The 18,153-nt window shown below is 36.3% G+C and overlaps 2 protein-coding genes across 2 annotated transcripts in view; both read left to right on the top strand.

Moving 5' to 3' along the window:
* The first annotated feature begins 1,674 nt into the window (after positions 1 to 1,674).
* Positions 1,675 to 16,916, top strand: LOC127842108 (ciliogenesis and planar polarity effector 1-like). The gene is made up of 11 exons (XM_052371434.1): positions 1,675 to 1,680; positions 1,948 to 2,089; positions 8,864 to 8,977; positions 9,376 to 9,599; positions 10,813 to 10,878; positions 11,287 to 11,330; positions 11,718 to 11,838; positions 12,072 to 12,202; positions 13,955 to 14,137; positions 14,948 to 15,207; positions 16,741 to 16,916. The coding sequence occupies exons 1-11, from the start codon at positions 1,675 to 1,677 to the stop codon at positions 16,914 to 16,916; spliced, it is 1,467 nt and encodes a 488-aa protein (XP_052227394.1).
* Positions 16,917 to 17,030: 114 nt separating this feature from the next.
* Positions 17,031 to 18,153, top strand: part of LOC127842107 (uncharacterized) — a 41,381-nt gene continuing 40,258 nt past the window's right edge. The window contains exon 1 of the mRNA XM_052371433.1: positions 17,031 to 17,166. Within this exon, the coding sequence (XP_052227393.1) occupies positions 17,031 to 17,166 (136 nt within the window). The remainder of the gene's footprint in view (positions 17,167 to 18,153) is intronic.

Raw genomic sequence — 18,153 nt, 5'->3', positions numbered from 1 at the left:
GAAAAAGATTTATTTATAATTAAATATAATTAATTTATTGTGGCAATTGCCAAATGTTGGGAACGAATAGTTTTTTATTAAAAAAAACTGAATGCTTAGTTCCGCAAATTAAATTCCGCAATCACTGCTGGGCAATTGAGCTATGAAAAAAAAAGTTATTGAAGCCAGAACTAAACTAGGACACTTTGTAAAATAAGACTGTTACAGTAGAATAAAACAACTTCTGAATATTTATTAATCAAATGTGCTGTGCTTTCCTGGTGAGCCTATTCAAATTTAGACCATCAATTATTGAAATAAGACTTGTTAGACACTGTTTTACACGTCCGTTTTCACCTGTCAAATTTTCCCTCAAAAAAGTTCTTGTTTGAAAGTTTTAGCTCGACAGATGTTTAACCGGCTCATATCAAATTCCCGATTAAAAGGTACTTAAATAAATGATTTGTAAATGAAAGAGATCATCTTATAACAAAAAAATAAACATAAATATTTTAATAACGTCAGTTTTACTGACGTCTCAGTTCGATCGATTAAGAATTGTCACTGTAAACAACAATGGCGGCGGAAAACAAGAACTGACTTGAAATATTTTTTGTTACAAAAAATGCAACTCCTGTTTTGCTAAAAGACAACAAATAAACAGTTGTTAACTGAGGTAAGAATGTTAAGTAACATTATTTCTGATCATTAAATTATGTTTAAAAGTGGATATTAAGAATACGCAAAAGCATCGTAATGTCATATGTTTTCGCGACATAAATGTCTACACTTTTTCCACAGGGGCCAGTCAAAAAAAAAAGTATATATAAGAAAAAGGAAAAGAGCACCAACGCAATCATACTACCGGACATGAATTCCAAGGCACTGCTACACAATTCATATGTTTATCACCAAAAACTCTGCACAGATTTACAGCAACATAAATTATCTTTCAAACGGTACCTGTGTCATTCCATTTGACGCAGTATTAAACTGTCCACATGGCCTCAAACACGAGAAATTGTCAAAAATATTCGGAGACCAAGCGAGTTATTGACGTGGATAGTGTTCCTTGGATGTGTTTTATATGGAGACATAGACAATTTATCGGGGAATCGCTTATTACGTGCCTAACAGGACTCCTCCAGTGTAAACACAAGTGGACAGGCTTAGCTACATCGACCGAATTTTTGACAATTTCTCGTGTTTGAGGCCATGTGGACAGTTTAATACTGTGTTGAATCGAATGACACAGGTACCGTTTGAAAGATAATTTATTTTGCTGTAAATCTGTGCAGAGTTTTTGGTGATAAACATATGAATTGTGTAGCAGTGCCTTGGAATTCATGTCCGGTAGTAGGATTGCGTTGGTGCCCTTTTCCTTTTTCTTATATATACTATTTATTTATTTTTGACTGGCCCCTGTGACTTTTTCTCATTTAAATATCTATGGAATAATAATTAAAAAATATTCATTGTTTGTTTTTTTAATTTTGTGTTAAATTATGTATGTTATATAGGGTTATTATCAACTGATGAAGAATAACAGCTATTTACAAATGCTCCCAACATATATTTTTACATTCTGATTGACCTAGGTAAGCAACCCAGATACAAGATTGTACACTTGTTTTGAGATAAAGGTCCTTGCTTTGAAACACAATTACATGTAATAAATTATCATTTGCTTTCCAGATGCAGGTAATGTTGATGAATTAAGCTCCACGATGAAGATTGATTTGGAGGTTTTAGCATCAACAGAAATAAGGCGGAAAAAACCTTGGCCTAGAATAATATGGATAGGCGAGGTAAGAAAAGATCCAACATACTTGACTGAAATGCAATCGTCTATTTATTAGCAAAATAAAACACCAAAAATATTGGTTAAAAATGGATAGTTATCAATTTTAATTTAATATGTGCAATATAGAACAAACAGATTTTAATTAATTGAACACTTGTTTACAGGAACAAGAAAGTCTTCTTCTCCTAGATGCCCCTGGAAAGAGGGTCAGTGTTCTGTATGTGCCGTCAGGAAAAACAAAACGAAGACTTTCTAAAATAACACCACTTGTGGAGCAAGTGAAATGCTTCACCTCAACCAGAAACGGTAATAGATTGTTTTTGTGGTTTTGTGTTGTTTAAGCTGCACATCTGTTTTTTTTTCAAGGAAAAATCTGTGCCACTAAAAATGTACGCTGGGCCCTCGATCTGCATTTTTACTCGCGAATATTAGTTGCTTCCCCCATCAAAGAAGTATACCTTTTTCCCCTATTTTTGTGGAAAAATCCCCCTTGAAAATAAAATAGCGCAAGCAAAACCCGTAACGCTGAACATATATTGAAAGTGTTTTCTAGTCTCATCGTTACGGTTCTATACATAAATATTATGTTTCTCGCACCATCATGAGTTTAACATCTAGACCATTTCCGGTTTATTTAATCTCTCGTAATGCAAATTCATACAGAAAAAAGCTTAATAACAAAAATTATAACTACATGCAAAAAAAAAAGTTCTCTTAAATGTGACTTCCTTACCATATTCAGTTGAAGACATTCTGTCAAAAAAATATTGGCTGACTAATTAAGAGATGCAAAAAGAAAATTAGTCTTTCACTAATTATATGAGCACTGAAAATTGTCACTTGCCATAAATAAAGAAACATGTATGTGTGTAAAATTGGAGAGAAATACTGCTTAAGCAACAGTCAATAAATGTGTAGACCAGATTGTTCTTGGCCATGTGTTTAAGGTTAAAAATGGATTGGCCCCTAACTATATGGGACAACATTTTATTCCACAGGCCTCTATTCATTCATACAGGATCAGGTCAACTCAAAAAGGTGAAGTTGCTGTCCCCAAGGTCAAAGGTGTCGGGTCAAAGTCCTTTTGTTACACCGGATGCTCATTATGGAACAATCTACCCTCCAGTATAACACAGATTTATAAATTGTCTGTTTTTAAGCCATCTTTAAAAAATCATTTATTAGAAAATTTGTAACTTTTGATGTGTATTGTTTGTTTTTTTTGGCTTAAGGAATCATTTTTAGTCATCAATTTTTATCAAAATTGATCCTATCTTCCTTAAATGTTATGCATTCTCCATTTATTATTCTAAGTATTTTAGGATAAATGATGCTATCTGTTATATTTAAACTATTTCTTACATATTTATGCCCCCCTTCCAAGAAGAGGGGGTATATTGCTTTGCTCATGTCGGTCTGTCGGTCGGTCCGTCCACCAGGTGGTTGTCAGACAATAACTCAAGAACGCTTGGGCCTAGGATCATGAAACTTCATAGGTACATTGATCATGACTCGCAGATGACCCCTATTGATTTTGAGGTCACTAGGTCAAAGGTCAAGGTCACGGTGACCCGAAATAGTAAAATGGTTTTTGAATGATAACTCAAGAACGCATACGCCTAGGATCATGAAACTTCATGGGTAGATTGATCATGACTTGCAGATGACCCCTATTGATTTTGAGGTCACTAGGTCAAAGGTCAAGGTCACGGTGACCCAAAATAGTAAAATGGTTTCCGGATGATAACTCAAGAATGCATACGCCTAGGATCATGAAACTTCATGGGTAGATTGATCATGACTCGCAGATGAGCCCTATTGATTTTGAGGCACTAGGTCAAAGGTCAAGGTCACGGTGACCCGAAATAGTAAAATGGTTTTTGGATGATAACTCAAGAACGCATACGCCTAGGATCATGAAACTTCATAGGTAGATTGATCATGACTCGCAGATGACACCTATTGATTTTGAGGTCACAAGGTCAAAGGTCAAGGTCACGGTGACCCGAAATAGTAAAATGATTTTTGGATGATAACTCAAGAACGCTTTTGCCTAGGATCATGACACTTCATAGGTACATTGATCGTGACTCGCAGATGACCCCTATTGATTTTCAGGTCACTAGGTCAAAGGTCAAGGTCACAGTGACAAAAATCGTATTCACACAATGGCTGCAACTACAACGGACAGCCCATATGGGGGGCATGCATGTTTTACAAACAGCCCTTGTTTTAATAGTGTATTTTTAGGATATCGTAATTAATAATGATATATGTGATATTTCAAGTATCAAAATAGTGTTAGATATATTTGCATAGTATTTAACTGTTTATTAAAATTATGTTTGACATTTTTATTGATGCAATTTAATTTAATATGTATGTAAGTGCCACTCTATGTCATGCCACCAGCACAGAGCAACACAATGGAAAATGGGTTTACTCATTCAGGGGTCTTGCCAGTGGGCGAAGTGGGCGATTTCTTCTCTAAATTAATCTGCACTTCGCACATTAATTTCATGAAGGCGAAGTGACTTCTCCTCCTTTTAATTATTTACTTTGTGCCAGACATTGACTGATTAAAATCAATTTGATGTGGAAAATTGACATAGGAGGATTCTCAGCCATAAGTTGCCCTATTTACAGGTCATGCAGAGTTGACCATTCAAAAGAACAGTCTGGAGCTATTACACTTCTTGAAATTGTTAATAGATGATGCCTTGATTAATTGCCTTGTGCTGGCTACCAATAACTATGATTCAGCAAAGTTAAATGGCCCATTAAAACAATACTCAAGAATGATCAAATGGGAAGAGGTAACCTAGCATTGGCAATACATATGGGGCTTGTTTACAGGTCTTATTTGTTATCTCTGCTGTAAAATGAGATTTTAAATGATTTTTTAATTTAAAGCAAATAATTGTAACAAAATATAAATTTGATTTAATGTTGAATTGCTTAAATTTTACAAGGAAGTAAAAAGATTCTGTACATTTCTGGTTTTGTTACACAAGTTTTAATTGATACACCTGTACAGGAAAAAATATGTTAAAAGTACCATCATAAATTTACAATCAATGACAAAGAAGAACAAGAACACCGCCTTGCGGGTGCAGACCGCTCATCTATTTTTATGTTCCCCACTATAGTAGTGGGGGACATATTGTTTTTGCCCTGTCTGTCTGTTGGTCTGTTTGCGCCAACTTTAACATTTTGCAATAACTTTTGCTATATTGAAGATAGCAACTTCATATTTGGCATGCATGTGTATCTCATGAAGCTGCACATTTTGAGTGGTGAAAGGTCAAGGTCAAGGTCATCCTTCAAGGTCAGAGGTCAAATATATGTGGCCAAAATCCCTCATTTTATGAATACTTGTGCAATATTGAAGATAGCAACTTGATATTTGGCATGCATGTGTATCTCATGGAGCTGCACATTTTGAGTGGTGAAAGGTCAAGGTCATCCTTCAAGGTCAGAGGTCAAATATATGTGGCCCAAATCGCTTATTTTATAAATACTTTTGCAATATTGAACATAGCAACTTGATATTTGGCATGCATGTGCATCTCATGGAGCTGCACATTTTGAGTGGTGAAAGGTCAAGGTCATCCTTCAAGGTCAGAGGTCAAATATATGTGGCCCAAATTGCTTATTTTATGAATACTTTTGCAATATTGAAGATAGCAACTTGATATTTGGCATGCATGTGTATCTCATGGAGCTGCACATTTTGAGTGGTGAAAGGTCAAGGTCATCCTTCACAAGGTCAAGGTTATCCTTCAAAGTCAAACATCATATAGGGGGACATTGTGTTTCACAAACACATCTTGTTCTTTTTTAAGGTGTAGGGACCTATCTCAATTTCAATCACAAAGGAGGAAGGGGTGGAGTGGAGAGGGGTGTATAGTGTGGGGGTGTGGTCATTTATTACAATATCTTCCAAAAATGCAAAAAAAAATGCAAAAAAAAAAATTATTTTTTTTGGGGGGGGGGGGTTCTTGGGTTGGATGGTTGGACGGTATTTCAAAAATAAAATAATAAAAATGAATATTTGTGTTTTTAACCATGTTTGAAAAAACAAGAGATGTGTTCGTCAGAAACACAATGCCCCCTATTGCGCCACTTTGAAAAAAAAATAAATAATTTTTTTACCTTTGACCTTGAAGGATGACCTTGACCTTGAACTTCCACCCATCAAAATGTGCAGCTTTATGAGAATGCCGCTTTGAAATATTAATTTTTTACCTTTGACCTTGAAGGATGACCTTGACCTTGAAGGATGACCTTGACCTTGAACTTTCACCACTCAAAATGTGCAGCTTCATGATAATGCTGCTTTGAATTATTTTATTTTTTTGACCCTTGACTTTGAAGGATGACCTTGACCTTGAACATCCACCACTCAAAATGTGCAGCTTCATGAGAACGTCGCTTTGAAATATATTTATTTTTACCTTTGACCTTGAAGGATGACCTTGACCTTGAAGGATGACCTTGACCTTGAACTTCCACCACTCAAAAGTTATGGCAATTTTAGCAAAATTTAATAATTTGACCTTGAGAGTCAAGGTCATTCAAAGGTCAAGGTAAAATTCAACTTGCCAGGTACAGTACCCTCATGATAGCATGAAAGTATTTGAAGTTTGAAAGCAATAGCTTTGATACTTTAGAAGCAAAGTGGATCTAAACACAAAATAAAACCATATATTCAAAGTTACTAAGTCAAAAAAGGGCCATAATTCCGTAAAAATGACAACCAGAGTTATGCAACTTGTCCTATACTGTCCATGTATGATAGTTTGCGAGTGTTCCACGTATGAAAGCAATATCTATCATAATTTAGGGGTAAAGTGGACCAAGACAAAAAACTTAACCAAATTTTCAAGTATAAAGGGCCCATAATTCCGTCAAAATGCCAGTCAGTGTTACATAACTTTGCCTGCACAGTCCCCTTACAATAGTTAGTAAGTGTTGCAAGTATGAAAGCAATAGCTTTGATACTTTAGGAAAAAAGTGGACCTAAACACAAAACTTAACCAAATTTTCAATTTTCTAAGTATAAAAAGGTCACATAATTCTGTCAAAATGCCAGTCAGAGTAACATAACTTTGCCTGCACAGTCCCCTTATGATAGTAAGTAAGTGTTGCAAGTATGAAAGCAATAGCTTTGATACTTAAGGAATAAAATGGACCTAAACACAAAACTTAACCAAAATTTTCAATTTTCTAAGTATAAAAAGGGCACATAATTCTGTCAAAATGCAAGCCAGAGTTATCTAACTTTGCCTGCCCAGTCCCCTCATGATAGTAAGTAAGTGTACCAAGTTTGAATGCAATAGCATTGATACTTTATGAGAAAAGTGGACCTAAACGCAAAACTTAACCAGACGCTGACGCAGGCGCCGACGCCGACGCCAAGGTGATGACAATAGCCCTTTTTTTTTTTTCAAAAAATAGATGAGCTTTAAATGTAGGTTTTATACACATGTCTTATTATAAATGAAATGCAGTCTTTTTGAACTCCACCATCAATTTCAGTCTCTATTATAGAAATTATTTCAGCAGTATTGAGGCTTACCAGTTATTACATAAATAGCATGTGATTTAAGTATTAAATATATTAATTAAACTCAGTTTAATACATGAATAACACAACATTAACACTTAAGTGTGTGTGTTTGTATTTGTAAATGTTGTCCCCAAAAGTGCGAAATGAGAGTTGTTTCTGATTAATGATAATTGGCATGGTGTAAATTTGAACCTAGGCTGAGCCCTGATTCTATCTTTTGAAGCAAAATATATGTAAAACTAAGATCTATGATGCAAATGTACCATTTCTCCAAAAGATGTTACCACTTCTCCCTATTTTGGCTTTAGGGAGAAGTGACTTCTCCCTAAATTTTGAGCCTAGCTAGACCCCTGTCATTTTTGTGTTATCCTTGGTGTGTATGTCATGGTATATTTATTTTCATGTATGTGATATTTTTATATGTTGTGCATGTTGTAAATGTCCATGTATGCATTCCTTGTCGAAATTAAATCTATCTATCTATCTATCTAACAGGAGTTTCACCTCTTTATTATATTGACATTTACTGTACAATTCATACTTACAATATAGTCTAATTTTAGTGTCAAATAGAAATTCTATTAGAAATTATAAAAAAGCAATGATTATAGTGCAAATATGTACACATGTAGTAATGAGAGAGTGGGTAAAAAAATTCCACATAATAGGGAAACTGCTTGAAAATTTCCCCTCATTAGGGATGTGGGTAGCTTTCCCTGATGATAAGAGAGGGCCCAGGTAAATTTCCGAAAAATCTAAACCTGATATCAAATAATGCTTTCTCGAATGGGATACTGTGCTTAATTGAAAAAAATCAAAGGTGGTTTTGTGTTGTTATACTTGCTTTCTTTCCAATGATGTATGTTTTATAGAACTTTTCGCCAAACATTCTCCTCAGAATGCATGAAAGAATGGAAAGAATTGTCAGAAATGATACGAGCCAATTATATGTAAAACATGGATATTTTGGGTTGCTTGCACAAAAACAGTTTCTGCTTGTACATAATGAGGTTGTGTATTTCCACAATACCATAAGTCTTATGTTATGCTAACATTTTCCTTTGCTATCTATGTTACTTGAAGCAAGCATTATTTGTTTAATGTTTTCAGTTCCATTATAAATAGTTCCAAGAACATTCAGAATGCTTTGAATATTGTATTTTCATATGTTAAGAAATACATTAATAGTAAAAAAAAACTTAAAATGTAACTACCTGGTAGTGTGTTTTTATGCAAACATTATACATGTATATGAACCATAATCTGAGAAAACCTGACTAAATGCATGTGTGTACAGAATTTTCGCTGAAGGTGCAGTCAGCACGGCCTAATCAGTGAGGACACTTAACAAAAATCCATTTTAGGCAGAAATTCGTTCCAGAATAGCCTGTTGTGACTGTACAAGCTAATCTTGGACAATATTTTATGCACATTAAGCCTCACTTTTTCAGAGCACTGCTCCTATATATTATACAGAACCTTTCCAAATAGTGCATTCTGTTATTCAGGACGTTACCTGCTAGGCTTGTTGAACAATGGAGAGCTGTTCATCTGGCATAAAGATAAAGATATCTCCAAATTCATTGCTGGTTTTGACAGACTGGTTGATGACTTTAGTGAAGGTAAGAACATACATGTCCTCAGAGTGTCAGATTTTGCTGTTTGTTTACTACATCTAGTAATAAGTGGTTTTCATGCTACTAGATAGATCCTGTGTATTGAAACATTAACAATTTAAAAAGGAGTCATAGGTTTATATAAAAAATTGTATACCGGTATGATGAATTGTAACATGTAAATCAAGGACTTTTGTGACTAATGGAAAGTACATACTGGTCCAATTTTGTTTTTGCAACAATTTGAAAGTGTGCATTTTAGTTATACAACTTCAATATTGTCTGCGTGCACTCATCATTAAACTTCTTATATAAGAATTAAAGTTGTATTAATCAAAACATTGTCTTTACTGTCAATAGGAAAATTACAGATGATCACTTTATGGGCATGCTTTTTGTTTAAGAAAACTTCCATATTAACGCCTCGGATAGCTGCTCCCACATTTTTGTCTCCGTTGGCAACAGGCAGTTCTTCTTGTGGGCGATGGAAAAAGGGGAGACAATTCTGCGGGACAAGGTGACCACACTGAAAGGGACGTGGCATGAGGTGTCAGTGCCGACGGGAATGGAGTTACCTCCCCTCAACGCCAGGGAGACCAGCATAGCCAGTGTGTTCTATGAAAATGTGGTATGAGATGAGATTTGTTTCTAATGGTGTAACATTTTCTTTAGCCAAATATAAAGTAGCATAACAAAATTCTTCCCATTTTGGCTATTAATAAGATTTTATGACAAAGAACATATGGAATTTTCTTAAGGCAAATGTGGTACATGTAATCAGTAGCCATTGACTAATTGAGCCGCGTTCTGAGAAAACTGGGCATAATGCTATGCGTAAAGTGTCATCCCAGATTAGCCTGTGCAGTCCGCACAGGCTAATCAGGGACGACACTTTCCGCCTAAACTTGATTTTTGGCAAGGAGGGACTTCCTTGAAACTAAAAATACCATAAAAGCGGAAAGTGTCGTCCCTGATTAGCCTGTGCAGACTGCACAGGCTAATCTGGTATGACACTTACGCACATGCATTCAGCCCAATTTTCTCAGAACTAGACACAATTTAACAAATGGCAGAGAAAGCCTCCTTAGATAAAGCTTGTTTGCCGTAATTTGAACAAATTTAAATAAGAGTCGTGCTCTGGGAAAATTTGGCATAATTCTTGTGAATAAAGTGTTGTCCCAGATTAGCCTTCGCAATCAGCATAGGTTAATTAGGGACAACATTTTCTGCTTTGATGGAATTTTTTGTTTAAATTAAGTCTCTTCTTTTAAAAAATCCAGTGTAGACAGAAAGTGCAGTCCTGATTAGCCTTTGTGGGCTGCACAGGCTTATCTGGGATGACAATTTAGGAGCATGCATTAAGCCCCATTTTCAAAGAACAAAGGTCATAATATAGCATTCAGCTTTATGATCATGTACCAGTGTATAGGAGTTTTAGGAAGGGCATAGTTCTTGCCAGAAAATTAAGTAGAGAATGTTTCTGAAGCTTTGATATTTCAATCCTATCAAGTTGGAATTACAAGGTTTAAATAATGATGGCCCAAATTTTATTTGTATGCATAAACAAATATGACACTATGAAGATTGATGTAACTGGCACTTTGATGCGTCTGAAAATTGACATTTTCATTTATATCGCCTCAGATTTAAAGATGAAATAAAATTCAGTTACATTCTACTTATACATGATATCTTTGCTGGCTATTGAGAGCATTTATAAACTTTATAGAAGTACATTACATAATTATCATAAGTGGTATGTGCGTTTTCAATATGTGAATTTTTTTTTCTTTCTAGCAGTGAAGTTTATTTTAATGTTTGTTTCTGACATTATATTTCAGAGCCTAGGCCAATGCTTTCAATGCTCCATGGTATTCAACAGTGACTGTATTCTATGTGTGGCAACGGTTGTGCTAAGTTTCCAGATCCAGCATTGACACTGAAGTTTCCTGATATCGCACCTAAAAAGTAAGGAATATTTTCATTTCTTGAACATAGCAGCTAGAAGTATGCTTCAAACTGTTTATTTATGACTCATGATTTTTTGCATGCTTAAACTCTTTTCCACTCGAAAGCAAAGTGAAAATGGCTATGTGCAAGCAGTTTAAAACCAGAACAGACTGCGAGTAACTGTTTGCTGCTCACCAGTATAAGGGTTGAAAATGAAGCCTTTAAACTTGAATTTAGTATGAAAGGTCTTTAATTAAATGAAACTTTCTAAGGGACTACAATGCGTGAAAATACGTATCTAAGTGGTAAAGGGTTAATTTGTATCACACTTGAGGCTTTACATATTGTGTGATGCACCATCACAGGAGCCACACAGAGGTAGTCTTAAGATCTTTTATGAAGACATAAAGTACTGGTTTTACCCAGGAAATAGACTAAAGAGTGTCTCAATAAATTTAGATGCAATTGAGATAGATTAAAACTCAGCTACTGGACTTTTACATTGTCTTTAAACAATTGTTTATGTATACGAGTCTCGCTCAGGGAAAACAGGGTTTATTGCATGTGTGTATGTGTCATCCCAGATTAGCCTGTGCAGTCACAGAGGCTCATCAGGGAAAACACTTTCAGCTTTTATGGAATTTTTCTTTAAAAGAATTCTCTTTAAAACAAAAAAACAGTCTAGGCAGAAAGTGTTGTCCCTGATTAGCCTTTGCTGACTTCTTTAAATCCCATTTTCTCAGAGTTAGGCTCATATGTAATATAAAGTTTGTTTTTTTCTCAAATCTTTTCCCAGTCTGCCAGTCTTTACTGCCGAATGGAGCCTCCTGCAGTACCCGTTCCAGCAGATGCATGCAGAGTTTGAGCCCGTCTCCACACTGGGCGCCTACGTCTCTGCATACAGCAGCAGCGGGCAGGTCAGTGATTTAATTTAACCATTTTGGGGATGGGACCAGGTCCTTTTGGATTGGGAAAAATTGCGTTGTTTTGACTAAAATTGGGAAATAAGTGGTTTTATTTTGTTAACAAATACGTAAAAATTGTATATAAAAGTTTGTTCAATACTATTTTTATGTATTTGTATTTTTTTTCCATTGGGAATGGGCCTCTTTAACAACCTTAAATTTGAATTTAAAAAAACACTCTGCAGGTGCTTGCAGTGGCGGCCAATCAGAGATTCCCATCTCGGACCACCATGCTGTTTGTGTCCCCGTTGACGGACACTGTGCTGGTCGGGGGTATGGGGAACTGCGGCGTAAGCAACGTCACCAAGACTGGCAGGTGAGGCCACTACAAATTGAGCCTCGTATTGGGAACACGTGACTTATTGAATGTGCAATCTGGGACAACACTTTACACACATGCATTGAGCCCAGTTTATTTAGAGCACGGCTCAATTTATCAGTTGTTAGACAGAATTTTCCCCATTAATGTTTTGGTGCGATCGAGGGCGAAATTTAAAATACTGTCCACGATTTTATCGTGGAGGAGTACACATTACAGACTTATATAGTTATACAGTGGTATAACAAAGCCACTGAAATAATTCACAACAGCGTGCATCTACGCTGCCTTAGGGCCATACTCTGATACTATTCGGCTTAAAAGTTTGGTCAAGAGCCTTGAAAAGGATAATAAGATGTTATCAATAAGGGCATAGTGGCGTTCAGAACAGCAGCGTGGCGCAGCCCCACACAGAAAGGGCCTGGGAAAAACACTAGAACATATTTGTTGAACATTTCTGCCAAATGCAGTTAGCTTGTCAAATGCTGCCATTTTGTACTATTGATTGTTTAAGGAAAATATATTCAATCTTTATTGTAAAATAAGTAGGCTTAAACCAAAATGAATACAAAGAAAAACAAATGTTCTTTTTAAAAATCCGATGCAAGAAAATTTGTCTTTTTGCCAAAATATATATGTATTTATAAATTGAAGGTTCTGCAACTCTTAGGAACATCTGTTTCCTTACATTTTTCATGCTTTACTTCATTATATTATCTGCTTTGCATCATTTTGCTGCGCATGCTTCCTACAAGCTTACTTCAAACTGTATTACATGTATATATCATACAGATGGATTTTTTTAATAGTATTAGTAATAGTATTAAAACTTTTATTTAAAAGCAACATGTACAGAGCATGTGACAAATATGCAGAAATTGAATGACTCTGGATTCCTTTTTTTATTTGCACCTTGAAAATTCAAAGAGTCATTTTTTGTAACCAATATACCTGTAAATTCTTAATGCATTCTACAGCTTCTCTCCATTTAAAGAGCATGATGTGGGGTTTTAAAGGGAATAGGAGGCTGTTATGTTCAGCTTTTAAATTGTGTGTGTGTGTGTGTGTAGATAAAGAAAATCTAATAAAAAGTTTGACACTGCAATTTGTTGCTTATTGGGGAGCATCCTATAAATTGACTTTTAATTGTGTTTTGTGCTAAACATGTAATATGTAATGCAAGGAACTACACTTAATAGCCCAGCCTATTTCATTTTCACGTTTACAATCATGGTTCAGTTTGGCCCATTGAAATGGTTAGTGATGGTAATTGTCAAATCAATATGCTTAGCACATGTCAAGATTTGAATGATCTTATTTTGAGTTTTTAGTTTTTTAGTTTTGTTAATTATTTTCCATATTGTTACTGATAGGTTTATCTTCTTTTCGTCTATGGGAAAAAAGGTAGTAGGTATTTGTTATTTAGTAATTTGCCAGTGTTGTAATGTATTGCTCTGGAAAAATGGGGTTGAATGCATGCGTGAAAAGTACTATCCCAGATTAGCTTGTGCAGTCTATACAGGCTAATCAGGAACAACACTTTGACCTAAAATGGATTTTGGTTAAGAAGAGAGTTCATTTAAACAAAAAATACAGTGAAGCAGAAAGTGTCTTTCCAGATTAGCCTCTGCACAGACTGCAAAAGCTAATTTGGGACAATGCTTTACACACATGCATTTAGCCCCATTTTCACAGACTGATGCTCATTTTAAATATTTGTCACATATATTTCTTCTTCATCTTCCCCAGACAATACTGGGTGAGTGATCTAGCCTGGACCTCAGACAATCTCTTCCTGGCGGGCATTCTCAAGAACGGCAGCGTGTGTCTGATACCAAGGCTGGGTGACCCAGTCGCCATAGCAACCGATGGATGCTCCGTAACCATGGGACCCAGCCTGTTTTTGCCACTTCACCCGGCAATATTTGTCAGGTATGGGAAATTATTATACTGGTAAGCGGTGAATGTGTTTGGGGGTGATATTTATCTTGGGGTTTATCACCTGCTCTGTGCATATACAACTAGATTTTGTGATATAACTGATATTATTGGAAAATATGTTTGTTTGTTTTAAACCTGATGATAGTGTATGTGACTAAAACTTACTAGGTGTATGGATATCAATGAAGAGAAGTGTCATGCACATGAACCATAACCCAAAACTTTCTTAAATGAGAGTTATTGCCCTTCGTTTGTTTCTGAATTCTATTATGCACCTTTTCAGGGCCGTATCTCAGATACCATACAAGATTTCAACATGAAACTTCATGGGTGTATTTTTATCATTGAGGAGAAGTACCATTCTGAGGAACCATAGCCCTTCACTTTCTTAAATAAGAGTAATTGCCCTTTGTTGTTTTGGTATGATGTAATTTTTCAGGGCTGTATCTCAGATATGATACAAGATTTCAACATGATACTTCATGGGTTTATAGATATCTTTTAGGAGAACTTTCTTGCACAAGAATCACAACCCTACACTTTCTTAAATAAGAGTTATTGCCCATTTTTGTTTTGATATGATGTAACTATTTAGGGTTATATCTCAGATACGCTACAAGATTTGAACATGAAACTTCATGGGTATATAGATATCAATGAGAAGAATTGCAATGCATAAACAAATACCCTACACTTAATTATTTTGTAATAAAAGGATTTTCATCCATCCATAAACAAACTTTATTGGCAGGGGATATCAATTCAATGAATTTGCTTGTATTATTATGTTACACATTTCAGTGGCAATGATGGCAACCTCGAACCATCAGCTGAAGAATGCGACCCCATGAGGCAGCAGTTCTCCGTGGCGACACATCCATCTCTTCCAATAGTGCTCTTCTCGGATGGTTTCCTGGTTACTGTGGCGCAGTTGCCAGTGGAGGTGACCTCAGTGACCCTAATGAGAGGCCTGGTTCTCGAGTCAGCCAAGTATTTGAAGAAACTCGCTGCACAGGAGAACCTGGATATGACAGTGGCTGATGCCTACAGACTGTCAAGAGGTTGGATATTTCATAACATGTTATAGAAATGAGCCTTGCTCTGGGGAAAATGAGACTTAATGCATGAGCTTTAAGTGTTGTCCCATTGAAAATGGTTTAAAAATTGAAAAATTGGAAAACTAAGCTTATTTCATTTTTTGAGGAGTGCCATTCTACATTCTTATTAAGATAGACACTTTTTGCTTGTATGGTATTTTAATGCCCCCGAAGGTGGGGCATATAGTGATCACACTGTCCGACCGTCTGTCACACTTTTGTTGTTTAGGTTTGAAAATGATCATAACTTCTATGTCGCTTCTGATGTACCTTCATATTTGGTATGCATGTGTATATGGACACGGCCTTTCCATCTGCACACAAATTTTGACCCCTTTAACCTTGACCTTGAACTAAGGGTCCGCATTTAGGTTTCGAAATCTGCGTTTAGGTTTCGAGTTTTTAGCGTTTTTTGGGGGCATATGTCTTCCAATGGAGTCAGCTCTTGTTTGTTCAAGTAAATTTATTCATCAGGAAAATCCATTTTAGGCGAAAAGTGTTGTCCTTGATTAGCCTGTGCAGACTGAACATGAAAGTCTGGGATATAAGCACATGCATTTAGCCCTCTTTTCCCAGACAGCATTCTAATTACTTAGAAATCAGAAAACTGTATTACAACACTTAGAACAAATCTTGACAATTCAACTGAAAGTCATACAAATAACGGCCTCTTTTAAGGGTTAAAATTTAAACCAGCTTTTCTTGTTTTGTTATTTCGTTTAATAGTTTGTTAGAAGATACGCTTGTCTTTTTGCTGCATGTTGTATGTGTGAATGTTATATTATGTTTGAAATATAACAACAGCTAACGTTTAATTGTCATGCATGTTTCTTACATTTGTAGGACAATTTACCTGGTACTTTCTTTTAACTTCTAAATTTAAGATTCGTTAAATTGTGAAAATAGTTTACACATCTTACTAGTCTTGTTGCCAGTCATAACCTTGAAATATATCTTATATATTATTTTGAGTTTTAATTTAATGTTTTTGTTCATTAAATATTTAATTATTCAAATTATGATGAATATATTTTTAGCTCGGCTGTTTTCGGAGAAAACCCGAGGTATTGTCATAGCCAGCTCGTCGTCAGCTGTCCGCTGGTGTCGTGCTAAAACCTTTACATTGGCTCTAAAATCAGAGTGCTTCCACCTACGTTTTTGAAACTTCATATGTGGATGCACCTTGATGATTGTACACGCCACACCCATTTTGGGGGTCACTAGGTCAAAGGTCAAGGTCACTGTGACCTCTAAAAAAAATAAAAATTCTGACAACCTTTCATTTATTAAAAAATGCACCCGCCGAGCATTGGCACCTGTTATGCGGTGCTCTTGTTTATATTTTCTTTCTATATCTGGAGCAGAGTTTTTTTCCATTGGGAAAAAGACGTAATAATTTGAGAATTGGTAACTGGAATATGAGGTTTTATAGACAAAGACCACATTGTGTTTACCTTTATAAACTCATTCTTTATATAAATATAACACAAATTTCAGGTCAAAAAGGTTCGAAGCAGAATCTTTCTGAAGTTGCAAACAGAGAGAAGAGCGGCAAGAAACGTTATGAATTTGAAATGGCAGAAGTGTCTTTGAACGCTACCAATGAAAGTGAAGTAAGCATTATAGAGACCACAAACAGGTTCGGCTTTGACCAGTTTGGGGCCACTTGGTAACATGGAGGCTGGAAAGATTGTTTTCGGTGAGCCAGAAATGATTTCCATAGATCCAAATGCACATTCAGTGGTCTAGAAGCGTCAACGTCTTTGCTTAAGTATTTAGAAGGAGCAATGTCTTCCTTGACCCTGGTGTGGAAACTAGGAGCCTCGTATTCCGAGGTTTGGTCAGCAGAAGTGGACAATGTGGTAAAGCAGGCGGTCCACAACCTCGCCAAGATTGTTCAACGTGGTTCTAGACTGCCCAGCCGTCTGATGAAATGAATGGCACGATCCTGACGTAACACCTACCCGACCTCAGTGGCGCACAAATCCTCGATGGTAATGTGTGTGTACACAACACATAGTAGCATACCGCAACATTCTGCAGCTGCCTACGGTTCGACACTACAACCAACACCATGATCCCTCCCAGCGGCCCTTAGACTGGTCCACCAGCCAATCAGTTGATGCTGACAGTAAAGAGTTGGGGAAAACAATGATACCAGCTGAAAAAACTCTTTGGATGTTTCATTCTTTTGAAGCATGCTGAAACCAGTCTGAAACCGGATTACGTCTGGGTGCCGTCTGAAAAATGGCGCGTCACCTTCGAGCAGTTCGCCTAGGACTTTTGAGCCCGGTGTCCTTGTAAAGAAAGATGCAGGAAGTGGGGGCTCTGGTAATAGGGGGCAGCTACCTGGGAAAAGGTAATACACTCTAGCACTGTTGATCCTCTTTGTGGGAAAATTGGGCTTAATTAATTTCCTTAACCCTTTCGCCAATAAGAAGCAAAGTGAAAATGGCTTTTGAAACCAGCATGAAACCAAAACAGCCTGCGAGTAACTTGCAGTCTGTGCAGGTTTTATGCTGTTTGCTGCTATCATCAGTAACTAAGTGTTGGAAATGAAGCCTTTAAAATTTGAATTTAGTAAGGAAGGTTATTTATTAAAGTTAACTTTCTAAGTACCTATAATGTGTCTAAATATGTATCTTAGTGGTAAATTGTTAAAGTGTCATCTCAGATTAGACTGTGCAGACAGGGAGAACCCTTTCCTCCTACACTGGATTTTTGTTTAAAACAGATCTTCTTTTAAAAAAATCCATGAAGCGGAAAGGAAAGTGCAGACTGCTCAGGCCCATCTGAGACAACACTTAACCCTTTCAGTGCGGGAACCAAATTTTAAAGGCCTTTGCAAACAGTTTGGATCCAGATGAGAAGCCACAGAACAGGCGTCTCATCAGGATCCAAACTGTTTGA

The sequence above is a fragment of the Dreissena polymorpha genome, chromosome 8, assembly GCF_020536995.1.
Source record: "Dreissena polymorpha isolate Duluth1 chromosome 8, UMN_Dpol_1.0, whole genome shotgun sequence".
Taxonomy (NCBI): domain Eukaryota; kingdom Metazoa; phylum Mollusca; class Bivalvia; order Myida; family Dreissenidae; genus Dreissena; species Dreissena polymorpha.
This window is presented reverse-complemented; position numbering and strand designations above follow the sequence as displayed.